Genomic DNA, 13,134 nt, shown 5'->3' on the forward strand with positions numbered 1-13,134 from the left:
TTTTAAAAAAAGTGTAGTGGAAAGAAACATAAAACGTATCTATTAAATTGGATACATGCATTAATACCCATACAAAGTATGTACGATATTTGTCTTTTTTTTTTTTTTGCCAAAGCATATATTTGTGTAAACACTGAAAAGGCACATTAGACCGACCGCTTTCAAGGTATTAATGCAGGATTATGCGTTTGTTGATTGGGTGCTATACAAGTGAACTTCAACAAAGTGCCATTTATTTTTTGTCAGTGCGGTGTCCTACAAAAAATTTTCAATTTGATGCTGAAATGTCTGTTTTACTTCACGCTTCAGTTTACGTCTATGTACTATTCTTCCAAGTGTCAGCAAACGTGTTAAACTTTTTTTTTTCAGTTCGAATTGTAGTTATATTGCACTTGAATCCTATTTATTAAACTGAATCCTAAAGTTAATACATTATTTATATTCACAATGTTCAACCAGTATAGCTGGTATGTGTCTAACCTGGAGATGGTTGGGCTACTATACTTAATTTACCAAAATACTCATTTAGTATGATATACTGTATATGGACAGCAGGTACGCATTTTATCCAACTGCAACCTGAAACTCAAACAGGGCGTTCCCTATCGGGAAGTTGACAGGACAAGCAGTGCCACCGCCAATAAACTGGTTACAGGAGAAAAGACGTCATTACGTAAGCAGCGTGGATAGGGCAGTAGATTTGGAAAGATTGGAATCTTATCCAATAGGTATGCAGAAAATTCTAGCATATCCAATCAGCAGCCTGTAGGCAGGAGAACGAATGAACTGCTGCGTAGCGTAGCTGCTGTTTCTGTAACTAAATGAAATTGGGTTGATACACATCAAAGTGGACGGTGCCAGTTTAGAATGGGAATATGTATTGGTTTATACGAGAGGTCGTCAGTAATAATTACGATTAGGCTGTTTTCGTTCTTGAGATACTGAATTTACTGCCTGACTGGAGTATATTCGGTTAAGGCAGGAGATTTTGTACATTGGAAGGCTTAGTGAGGAATTGTTTCCGTTTTGTTTTTTATACCCTGTCTTTAAACTAAAGAGCTTAGTCATATGTAGCAGTTTCGTTTCAAAATCGCGAAATTAAAGTTTACGAAAACATCTGCGATACACAAGTTACAAGGCAGCGAGTTAGACGATTCCAGTAGAATTTATATGTGTCTTTTGTTTTTGTTTTTGTTTGACGAAGGCGAGTGATTTTATTTTTTAAATTCCTGATTGTTTTGCTTCGTCACTGGCCGTGTCATTTTCCAGTTTTGTTTTATTCTTGAGTTTCGATTTACCCTGCTGCCGGATTCAGGTAATTCCTTATTCTTGTTCGAATCCGATTGCCGTATTATAATTATTTGTATTTACGTATACATAAACAAGTCGTGTATTTATTTATATTTTAGTTACAAGTCCTTTCATGTAGTCCAATGCACATTTTATAAAAAGTCAGCCTGTAACTGTATTTGTTTTGTTTCAGGGTTTGCACATAACCCCAATGCCGTACACTTTGTACTTGTTAGCATATTTAATTGGCAATCCACTAGATTTACACTGGGTGCAAAAAACGGCACTGGTATATGGCTTTGTTTGTTTAACCTTTTCTAAAACCTTTTCTAAATATTCTTCTATATTTATGTAACCTACACACACCTCCCCTTAGTCTGAGTATCGCATTCTGTCAGATGTAATTACATACAGTACTACTGTATCCTGAATGTTGAAGTATCTCATTGCATATTCTACTGTAATCCAACCCCACTCCCATCCTGTTTTATACCTACAATTCCTAGCATATACTTTCCTGCATTGGGCTTTTAAACCACAGTGCAGCTGCTAGTACTGTATAATAGCTTCACATACACCCAGCTTCTCCCTGGACTATTGTACTGTGTTAATGCTAACGTGTTATGTTAATAAGCATTTTTTTGTTTGCAGTGTGTTGGAAACAAACGAAACAGAGAACATGTCTGAGGAAAGCACCCAACTCTGTGCCAACTGGTAAATAACTTGGATAAGATGCTTGCATTTTCACAACATACAGCAATCTGCTGTACCTGATAAGGGGTTGTCTCTCCACACTTTCCCTTCTGTTTGGTTTCTGTTTTGAATTTTGTTCTGTATAATTTTCTCTTGTAGTTCATATTGCAGTGCCACTCCCAAAACCATTTCTGGCTTTACTTTGGTCTTGATTACCGGTAGTCATCTTTGAGCTTGAAATTAATCTTCCTGATACGTTGCTTACTTACAGATTACACCAGCAATATGAATGCAGCTTGTACAAATGGTTACTATTGACATTATCTCCATGTTGTGGATGTCTCAAGCTTTAGGGTGTTAAATGGGACAAATGTTTTGTTCTTTACTTGGTGATGTCAGCTGGGGTAGTTCTGTAGTCTATACTTGTAAGGTGTGGTTTTTAAATTGTTGATCTGAGGGTAAGGTTTTCAAAATCAGTCTACTGTGAAGAGGTAGCAGTTTCACCCATTCCAGGTTTTAGGAGTTTGATTAGCCACAGTGTATAGGTAACAAGCTGAGGTATGTCTTATTAAACTCATTAAAACCAGGAGTGGATCAAGCGGCTATGCAATGTGGGTATTGTTGCCATCCCTGATTTATATACATAATTCTATTGAGTATTACTTCTAGCAACAAGGCCGACAATACACATCAAGAGGTAGAACATGATTCCGAAAACCAAATTGGTGACCTTTACAATTTTTGTGTACTTTTGAAATAGTCACATTCTCTGCAATGATTTTTTAAAACAGTAGGGTCCTTTTAAATATGCTTTAATGGTGGTCATTTGATAGTTGGTCAGTTCTGCAACTTACCGCACAATACAGCATTAGGAATAATACTGTACTGTATATCAATGCTGTAGCAGTTATATTATGTAAAAACTATACAAATATTTCAAATCATTTTTTGTTTTAACCTTGTAGCAAGCGTGACATCCCTTCAGTGAATTTCACTATCCACGAGATTCACTGCAGGAGGAACATCAGTCTCTGCCAGTACTGCAAGGAGCCGTTTCCCAGATCTGAAATGGAGGAGCACGTGGAATCAGAGCATGCACAGGTGAGAGAACCCCAAGCACCAATCAGATTGCATCGTTTATTAAAATGAAGGGTTTTACCGGCCAAAACCGGCCCTAGATCTTGTTTTCAAGGTCCACTGCAGTTTGCATCCATAAACCGCTACAAAGGTTTTATTGAAGAAAGGTTTCACATGATAGAATTTAAAGAAAGCATCAAACTGAGAACTCCCCCGGCTTCATGTTTTGCACATGCAAGGATCCAGCAGTACATGTTTGAATATATGACCATTTGCTGCAGTACTGTGTCCCATTTGTGAACACACATTTACCAGCATGCCCATTGATGGCAGCACAAATAACATGTCCCGTGAGAGACTGCATAAAAATGAGTATTCTATTTATAATTTAAAGTAAATCAGGCATTTTATTTCTAATCACTGAGCCATTATTATTTGATCTTGATGTACAATAGCACAGATAAATAAAAAATACACAGTTTATTACTTTTGTGATGTGGGATGCAACTTTCCCCATTGTCACTAGTCCTATAAATACATTGGGGTAGTTCATGGATAGACAACTACTTCCAGTCCAGGTATTTGTACCAACCAAGTCCTGCAGTTCAGGACCAGAGCTGCCAACACCTGGCCTAGTCAGATGGCTTGTTGGGCCAAGCTGATAGTTTGTTTCCATTTCAGGTGGCCTGTAAGTGTGGGGTGAAGATGGAAAAGAGACATGTGGAGAAGCACGAGGTATGGGTTTGTTATTTTAGTCTTATCTCATGCCTGTCCGTCATGGTTTTTTTCTTACGGGGCTTTACTCATGTAAGCAAGTATTTGCTATGTTTTAGCTGCTCTTAGTCAAACTCGCTCTTACTTATAATTTACTGTATTTTTTATTTTGCTCTTGCTTGAATTTGATTTATTGTACATTCATAAATGCTCTTACCTGTATTATGATATTCTGTAATGTGAAATTTTATAATGTGATAACTTGTAATGTGATATTTTATAATGTGATACGTTGTAACGTTGTAACAATTGTAAGTCGTCCTGGATAAGTGCCTGCTAATAAATAAATATTATTATTATTATTATTATTATTATTATTATTATTATTATTGAGTCCCAAGTAATGTACCAGGATGGTCTCTCTGTAAAACTAGGTTATCAGAGGAAAGGGTGCTGATGAACAAGGTCCCTGTACTAACAGAGCATTTATGCGTTGAATTTAACATGCAGGTCCCTATTTTAAACAAGGAACCAGGTAGGAGCAGTGTTGGTTATGAGTGTCTATGTTCAGTAAAGCAAGTTTTCTCTCATCTTTCTTCAGCTATCAGAATGTGGTCTGCGTCTGAAGAAGTGTCAGTTCTGTGATCTGGAGCTGGCCTTCAACAAGTGGGGTGACCACGAGGAGTATTGCGGGGCGCGCACGGAGCCCTGCCCACAGTGCCTGCAAAACGTGATGTTGAAGGAGCTGAGCACTCACCCAGTGGTGTGCGGCACCCAGCCGGCTGAAGAGAGGAACAACAACCGGGGCCACATGGGCTCCGAGGAGCCACTGCCGGGCGTCTGGTTCGAGGCCCACGCCATCAGGAACCTGCTGCAGGGCGAGGCGGTGCGCAACAGCAGCCGCCCCCCTGGGCTCAGGATCCCCCGAACCCTGGAGAGCGGAGTTCACAACAGCACCCGGGCAGTCGCGGCAGCGCTGAGGGGGTTGGAGAAGAGAAACCCACCCACCAGGAACAGGGACCAGAATCAGGGTTAGCACATGGCAAATCCACATATATAAGTTGCAGGTCATTCTTGACTTTAACTACAAAGTGATCCCGTTCCAACACCTGTGACATGGACACAGTGTAGACATACACACGTTATTGTGGTAATTAACTGAGCTATTGAAGCTACTGGGAACCGCCCCTCTGGTTTTCATAAAACATTACATAGGCATTTGTCATGATATGCTGTGTTTTTAATGGTGCCAGGGATGGAAATAAGCCTCCTATTGCATAGAGGTTTCACCCATTCCAGGTTTTAATATGTGCTTGTAGCCTCAGTGTATAGGTTAAACCCATAGTAAAATCAAGAATGGATTAAACTGCTATGCAATTATTTCCATCCCTGTGGTACTGATGACACTCATATTTTGTTATACTTGGCTTACGGGTGTATGTATCTTATTGATATGCTTAGTTAAATCGGGTTACGATCACCGATTTTTAATATAGCAATAACTGACAATGTCATTGAGCGCCTGCCCACACTACTTGATCTGATGGGACATGTCCTGCATACTGTTGTTACAGTGGCTGAAGAGGAGAGCTTTCAGAGGAACTGCAGGGGACAGACTGGTGTGGAGGGTGGTGGAGATGAGGACCCGAACCTGGACTACCTGCTGGCTCTGAGTTTGCAGGATGAGAACTGCGATTACACCAGGGGCCAGGGCACCTGGGCTGACCAATGGGGGGACAGACTAACCCAGATAGCCACTCCGCTCCTCTTCCCTGACCATCTAACTCGGCTGATGCAGCCCCCAGTCCCAACATCCACAGTGTCCAGAAATAACCCCATTGAGAGAAGCAGTGAGTGTTGTCTTGTTATTCCTTACATAAAATTATTCATTTTTTAATTTTTTTAAATTTTTTTGATTCAGAACACATAAAACAAATTGTTGGCTACATTAATGTACTGGGAAACCTGTGCAGATGCAGTGGGTTTTGTTCATTTCGTTTTCTTGTCTTGTGCTGTCTCAGCTGATGATACAATGCTGCCTTGTGAATTCTGTGAGAAGCTGTTCCCTGAAGAGGACCTCATTCTGCATCAGGTCTGGGTTTTTTATATCGCAGAGCACACAGTGTTTTGTAAGGGTTATTGTTTGGAGCAGGAGTCGGAGGATGAGGTTCACGTGCAGGGTTGCGCACAGGTTTGGGGTGAGTGCCTTCTTTTTCAATTCCAAGTCCTTTGAAGGAATTAGAATTGATTAAAAGGGAATGGGAATTGATTATAAAAAGGTATTGGAGCTGACCCCAGCCCTGGTTGCACATTTTTATTAAAGAAATTGAAAATAAATTAATTATGCTAATACATTGATGTGTTCTCATTACCTAAATCTCATGGCTTGACTGTGGTTCTTTGGGTCCCAGACCTGTTTGTTGAAGAATCTGGGTGGAGCCACTCGACACTAGAAGTAGACAGAGCACATAGAAACGTATATTTTGTATTCTTTCCACCCCCCCCAGACGGGCTGTAACCCCACGAGTGCCTTTGCCTCCTTCAGCAAGAGGCCTCCCTCCCCCCTTCAGGAGGACAGTCTCTTCACAGACAGCCTGAGTCCCTTCTACAGTCCCCAGCACCTTGCAAGTAAATTCGCCTCCTTGTCCTATGGCCCTCCTCCAGGGCCAGCAGAGGGCACTGTGGTCATTCCTTGTGAATTCTGTGGGGTTCTCCTTGAAGATGACCTTCTCTTTCACCACCAGGTAAATCCTCCATAGAAAACATTCCAAAAAAAAAATAAAACACTAGTATTTTTATTTCTAAAAAGGACTGTCGCTTTGCTTTTCAAAGTTGTGAATCATTGAATATGCAAAAATTGTACAGGTATCTAAGCGAATAGAGTTTGACAGCATATTCATTTAATGTATCTAATGGCCCCTGTATCTAAATGACGACTGTCACATTACCACCTTCCTGTCAAAATGTTGTTTGTAAAATTTTACATGTAGGGTGTAAAGAACAAAATGGCAGCACTTTCCATGTCCCATTGGGTAAAATCCGGATGTTGCAGGTATTTAAAGCGAGATGAATAATTGCAAGTCTTATTTTTGCTCCATGTTATATTTAAACTGCTTTTTAAATTTAGGATAAGTGTGACCATCGACCTGGAACTGCTTGCCCTACGGAAAGGCCATCTGCCCGGGAGCCACTTCCTCCCAAAGTGGAGAACTGGAGGAAGAGCTCTCCAGAGATTCAGAGGAGACAAGTCAGACACCGTGGTGAGACGCACAGGGACCACAATGACTTTTTAACATGAGACTGCTTTAGGAATCATGGGGGTCGGTTTAATTCCTGAAATAGGACACTTTTTACAGAGAAATGCACTACAGAGACTGCTACACTTTCATTACCTTGCTATGCAAAGATCTCGGTGGCAGTATTGAGAGCCGCTGCTGTTTAGATCAATTGAATAGACCCCACAGACTGAAGACCTCAGCTGCTAGGAGTTGCGCTTGAACATTAGTGGTCCCCTGCTATCTCCACGTAAACTTTACATTTGATGCGTACATATCTGCAAAAAGGATATGTCTCAGTGGACAGTATGCCCTTTCTGGAAATATTTAACTGTGAGTCACCTGTCCCAGTTAAGCAGGGCAGAACTGCTTATGTTAAGTTGTAAGTGGAAAAGGACAGAAACAAAAGCATGGGGGGACATGTCTGGATGCAAGCCAACGTGGAGGAGAGGGATGCGCTAGTAATGAATCGTATAGAATTTAAATGTATTCATGTCTCAATGGTGCTTGTGTTCACAGGAGATCTGGGATCTGCCGGCCTGGAATATTTGACTGAAAAGCCAAGAAACCGAGACATTCCTGCAGGCGTGAAGCCGTTAAATGGGGCCCCAGATTCCAGGGACCCCTGGAAACCTGAATCCGGGACGAGTCCGCTCAATTCGGTTAAGGTGATAAACTCCAGCTATCGGGAGAGGCGGGGTCCAGGAGGAAGGGAGCCCACAGTGGGAGTGGCTCCAGCCAGTGGCATCAGGACTCGCTTCCCAGAGGGCTATGAGTCCAACTTTCCACAAGCCAGCTCCGGCAGACAGGCTCCAGGGTAAACCTTGCAAGCAGATGGGTTATTTACAATTGTCAAGTAATGTAGTAGTGCATGTTCAATAGAGAAATGTTTGGACCACAACGTCTTTTTCCAGGACATTGGAAAGATTTGTCTACTTATCCAATCGGCAGTTTCTTATTTAGGATTCAGTGTTTAGTTATGGATGATATGTTTTTTTTTTTTTTGTATAGTGCAAGAACAGAAGAGAGAAGGAACTTCAGAGGCTCGGTCACAACTAAGGTAACATTTCGAATACATGAATGGTGGAACTAAAATTGCAGAGTTTTACTCAGCAACTCTGGATCTTTTAAGCAGATGGGTTGGTAGAAAAGAACACCCTCAATTTACATTTTCTCATTAAAGCCTTTGCTTCAATCTGACAAGTCATCAAGGTGTCCTGGAGATTTACATAGCCATTGTTCTATGACAAACACCTCCAGTTTCTTCAGGGAATTTGTATGGGGGTGGAAATCTTCAGAATTGCCATAGAGTAATTCCTTTTGTGACAAACTGAGTGAAGCTGCTTTTATATTGCAGATGTCAAGGATGCTATTGGCATAAAAAATATTCAGCCATGTGAGAGCCATATTGCATGTGTAACATTTCCTTTGCACACATTTTTGATGGCTATATCTTCCAAATAACTACTTTTAATGGTTCAAACACCTGTTTATAACTTTTGAAATAGGCTTATTACCAACATACGTATTTTCTTTTTTTTTTTTTTTTTAAACCAGCCACACATCCCCAAAGTGAGAGATGTGGAAAAGGAGGAGGAATGACATCACTTTCCAGTAAGACTCTAGTACTCAAGACTCAGGCTGCTTGACTATTTGCGGACTATGCAACACAATCTAAACTGTAAATATTTGTGTGTAAATGTACTTTGTTCTTGCACTCTTAATGGATGTAGCTGAATTGAACATTTCCATTGTGTAGAGTAATAATTAATATTCAGTACCTTTAACATCAACACTATTGTGGAGAGGATTCAGACATCACTGTTTAATCAAATGTTTAATGTTGATGTCTGTTCTTTTGTACATTGTATACTAACTGATTTTTGTAATAGGTTCTCCTGTCCGTAATCACATTAAACATATCCTCACTTACTGGGTCAATCTTTGTACTGGTATGTCAAGAAGAGGGGACCATTTCAGCTTGCATCTGTTCAGTTTGATTCACACTTTTTCTTTTAATGCATAATGTGAGATAATCAAGACTTTAGTTTGTGCCAAAGTCATGTCATGTGACTGTATGGGAGAGTGTACTTTTTTTAATTATGTAAGCCAAGTTCAAGTTGTCAGCTGGACTTTACCCTTTCAACACAACATGGTGTAACTATACAGTAAGATAACCTCCTGTTAAGCAAATAACAGAAATGATCCCAGGTTTTACATTAAGAGAATTTATTATTTGTGACACAGAAATCTGAGTTTTTATCTGTAGAATCCATTCAAACATCACTGTGTTAGGTATAGATGTATACAGGGTAAACAGCAGAGTAAAGGTTAGATTAAATGCAATCATAAATAATTGTAATAAATATCAAGTAAATGTACAGCACACATTTAACATCTTGGTGTGGATATGTCCTTTTATTCCTTATATTGCCCCCTGGGAGAGAGAGCATTCTGTTAGCAGCAGTTAACTTTGTCACAGCTATCATCATTATCTACCTGTTTTAAAAACTAAAAGATTGGCACACACAATGCCATTGGTAACACTGTTTATCCCATGTCAATTAAATAGTAACACACAGACCAGGTCTTTAGAGGGATTAGAATTTACTGTACAGTGCATAGTTACAGTACTTAAAAGGAGAACTTTTTTTGATAAAGAAAGGTGAGAACGTTGACCTATATTCAAAAACCCAGTGGTGACACCATCAGACAATTTACATTCCAGAATTTAAACTGACTTATTGTATATACATTTTCAAAGTATTTTTTTTGTTTTAGATAACTTGTTAAGGTGTAGCAATAGGGAGATTTCAGTTTTAGATTTTATTTTAGCTATCAACTGGTGATAGGGAGGTTATAGTATTGTGTGTGCCAATCATGTTAGAACCATAAAGCTGCCACACTGAAATGTCAGTCACTCAAAAAAAAGAATAAAATTAAAACAGCACAGCAGGGCTTCATATTCCTTTTACCCTTTTCACCCTCTAAGCAGCACACAGCAACAGCAGTCTGCAAATAAAATATGCACAAGATTCTCTCCCTGCAGTTTAGACCAAATTACTGGATCACCTCAGAATAAACGTCTTTTACAATGCACTTGGAGGGGTCAAGCAAAACTGTTATTTTACAATAGTTATGTACCCTCTCACCCTTTTTTATACTGTTAAATAAAACATATGCACCCTTTTTTCCATACTTTCCCTCCCCTCGTTCTGGGGACTTGTTGGTCTCGGACATACTGAGTGTCTTAACCAGCGGTAAAGTCCACGTTTGGCTTCTGTGGGTTACAAGAAGCCTGAAGTCATTTTCTTCAGTAAATGTCCACAAGTGACACATGTATTTCTCTTCTAATTGATAACAAAGGCCATCCCATTTTGCCCAATGCCAGCTGAGGAGAAGCAGAGTAGTTTCTGGGTTCCTTGAGCAGATCAGCCGGCTAATTCTTCCTTTGCTTTATGTACACTTTTGGCATTGTGGTCTAAGCATTGGTTACGGCTGTTAGAAGAATAAATCATAAAATACAAAGGTGACCAATACCCTTAAGTATCTAATACATCACTTCCTGTGCTTATAAATTTAAAAGTAGGTTAACTATTTACACAAGCAACCTTTCAGGATCTGGGGTGTAAACTAGGAGCAGTTCTGCAGTGCTCAGATTGTTTTGATAATGTAGATACCTTGTTTGTCTGAGTAACGTACCATTCAAAAAGCTTTTTTTCCCTACTCAAAACCATAGGCAGAACCGCCTCTCCAGTTGCCTTAAAAAGCAGCGATATGCAGTAAAAGAGGTTTCTCCCATTTGACATACTGTTAGCTATAACATATTATTTTCATATTGATGCAGTCTGATGTTTAAGTTAAGACATCTAATTAACAACAAAAAATAAAACAACCCCTAACATTTTCTTACCCTGGTAAAACAAAGTGCAATGCACGGGGTCCCTTATTTTTATACTGCCTTTTCACAAAACCACTTCCACAGGTAATGACACAGCCCAGCAGTTGCAGAGCACACTGGCTGTAGCAAATGCCAGCCCGTGTCTAGCTTTGTAGGATCTTGAAGAAATCAAAGTGCTACCAGTCTCCTTTTCTTCACGTTCAGGTCTGTTTACTTCTAGGAAGCACTTCATGTAGGAGAATCCTCTTGTTCTCCTGGTTATGTGAAAGGTTGTTGGGCCGGCTGGCTGGCTGGCTCACTCAGCCGCTCAAAGGGTCCTCTCGGTAATGGATTGCATACCGAAGCTTTTCCAGCATGATCTCCAAAGAGGAATACTGAGGAAGTTTGATCATGAACATGCAGGTTTCAACTCGGATATACCGAGAATCAGGAGAACCTAGGGAAAACACAAATACCGTTGTCACATTATCCTTTTTAAAAATGTTTCCATGTGTTCCAGTTACAGCCATTAAACAGGTTTATTAAGCCTAGCTATTAAAATAGGCATACCAACGCTAAAACTAAAACCAACATATATTTTATTTAAAAGTACATTTTTGACAAATTGAACAGCTGCTGCTTTTAATTTCTAAAATCATATCAATATGCATAAGCACTTAATGTTTTCCAGGTTTACCTTTTTTAGCAATAGCATGTTAACCAGTTTTTATTTATTCACTACTAGTAATAATAGTTTAAAAAAATCATGCATGTGCTGAGCCGATTCTTTAGGCCCCATGCAGGCACTCACCTGAAGTCCCATCGGGAGGGGCGATCTTCATAGGGTAGGGGGGTACGTGTGCAGTGTCAGGACCCCCATCCTTGCACGGACAGGTGAAGGGAATACGCTCCTGGTTACAGGCGAACTTGATGAACTTACAGAGCTCCTCCTGAGTGAACATTTCTAAAGCCGTCCAGAAGAACTCAATGTGCGGATCTGTCTCCATCAGACCTACCTGGTACATTGTGTGAGCCTGAGAAAATGAGAAATACACATTATTGAGCATATGATGTAGTCAGGGCTGGGACAGTCTGCATGCGAGTACATGACATGGGTTAAAAAAAAAAATAACAAACGTCTGACACCATGCAGTTCTGTGTCTCAGAATGCAACAATGCACTGGTAATGCTGGCCATCAGGGAAGTAAGAAGAGAAGGTGGATGTATTGAACAGATAATAAAACAGTGTGGTTGTTAGCATTCCCACGACATTGCAGTACCTTGAGAAACTCAAGGTTGATGTACGGCAGGCCGCAGGTCCTCAGCTCCACCTCCAGGGCAGTGAGGGTGGTGAGCAGCTGCAGGGGGATGATGGAGCCCAGCCCGGCTCGTACCGCTGTCATGCACTCCGAGTTCTGCAGCTCGCGCAACCGCAGGCTTCTGATCGCAGATGCATACATGTCCTTGTTTTCCCAGCTAGCAGGGAAGTAAAGAAGAAGTACAAGTTGGAATCCCTCCCATGTGTGACAGAACAGAAAACTTCCTGAACCCTTTAAGGACTGGGATTGTTTTTAAAATGTGCAGGAAACATGTTTTACTGAATATACTGTGCATTTCTTGTCCCTGCCTGTTAGTGCGGTGTTGTTTGGCTCCACTCACCCGACAATGATGTTCCTGCCTCCAGGACACAGCTCCACCTCGTCCCCGGTCATGGTGATGTAGGTGAACTTGCAGCAAGGCTTGTTCGGGGACTCTGGGCTCTCACTCGAGTGATGTTGAGAGGTGATTTCTGTACAGAGAGCTTCCAGCTCTGTCTCGTCATTCACCTGAAAAGAAAACAACCACTGATTTAAAAATCTTCAAGACACCATACAAATTTTTACAGTCAAGTTGAATGCTCCTCAAAAACTGTTACTAAAAACATTGGATTTGTTTTTATTGATATAGTTTGTAGCAGTTTTATAAATACTAAAAGAAACCTTATAAATCTAATGACTATCGTTCTGACTTTGTAGCAGTAACCCGTTGCAAATGGCAGTTTACAATGAATACTGTTGTGTGCATTAAAACATTCTCCATGTAAACTAATAAAATAAGTTATCAGAAATGACACAGTATAAAAAAAAACAAAGGGACACATTTACTCAGCTTTTGATTTCCCTTCACTGCATAATTCCCACTGTTTCATACGCTCCCGTGACCTTT

At 40.4% G+C, this 13,134-nt stretch overlaps 2 protein-coding genes across 8 annotated transcripts in view; one reads left to right on the forward strand and one right to left on the reverse strand.

The window, feature by feature from the left end:
- The first annotated feature begins 795 nt into the window (after positions 1–795).
- LOC117426921 (TRAF-type zinc finger domain-containing protein 1-like) lies at positions 796–8,981 on the forward strand. The gene is made up of 12 exons (XM_034925496.2): positions 796–1,315; positions 1,942–2,004; positions 2,949–3,084; positions 3,742–3,795; positions 4,376–4,805; positions 5,349–5,624; positions 5,796–5,866; positions 6,282–6,518; positions 6,902–7,034; positions 7,569–7,866; positions 8,061–8,109; positions 8,607–8,981. Exons 2-12 carry the CDS (start codon positions 1,970–1,972, stop codon positions 8,649–8,651), a joined length of 1,764 nt encoding a protein of 587 aa, XP_034781387.2. The 5' UTR covers positions 796–1,315; positions 1,942–1,969; the 3' UTR covers positions 8,652–8,981.
- A 280-nt stretch (positions 8,982–9,261) lies between these two features.
- Positions 9,262–13,134, reverse strand: part of LOC117426920 (probable E3 ubiquitin-protein ligase HECTD4) — a 64,953-nt gene continuing 61,080 nt past the window's right edge. For all 7 annotated transcript variants that reach the window (XM_059033244.1, XM_059033239.1, XM_059033243.1 and 4 more), the window contains 4 exons: positions 12,589–12,755; positions 12,210–12,405; positions 11,741–11,963; positions 9,262–11,386 (listed from right to left, as the gene is read on the reverse strand). In XM_059033244.1, coding sequence (XP_058889227.1) covers positions 11,250–11,386; positions 11,741–11,963; positions 12,210–12,405; positions 12,589–12,755 — 723 coding nt within the window. In that variant the 3' untranslated portion in view covers positions 9,262–11,249. The remainder of the gene's footprint in view (positions 11,387–11,740; positions 11,964–12,209; positions 12,406–12,588; positions 12,756–13,134) is intronic.

Source organism: Acipenser ruthenus, chromosome 11 (assembly GCF_902713425.1).
Source record: "Acipenser ruthenus chromosome 11, fAciRut3.2 maternal haplotype, whole genome shotgun sequence".
In the NCBI taxonomy this organism is placed as follows: domain Eukaryota; kingdom Metazoa; phylum Chordata; class Actinopteri; order Acipenseriformes; family Acipenseridae; genus Acipenser; species Acipenser ruthenus.

Coding starts and splice junctions, on each gene's coding strand:
- LOC117426921 (XM_034925496.2), top strand. CDS start 1,970: ATGTCTGAGGAAAGCACCCAACTCTGTGCCAACTG. Junction 2,005..2,948: donor ACCCAACTCTGTGCCAACTG/GTAAATAACTTG, acceptor TTAACCTTGTAG/CAAGCGTGACATCCCTTCAG. Junction 4,806..5,348: donor GAACAGGGACCAGAATCAGG/GTTAGCACATGG, acceptor CTGTTGTTACAG/TGGCTGAAGAGGAGAGCTTT.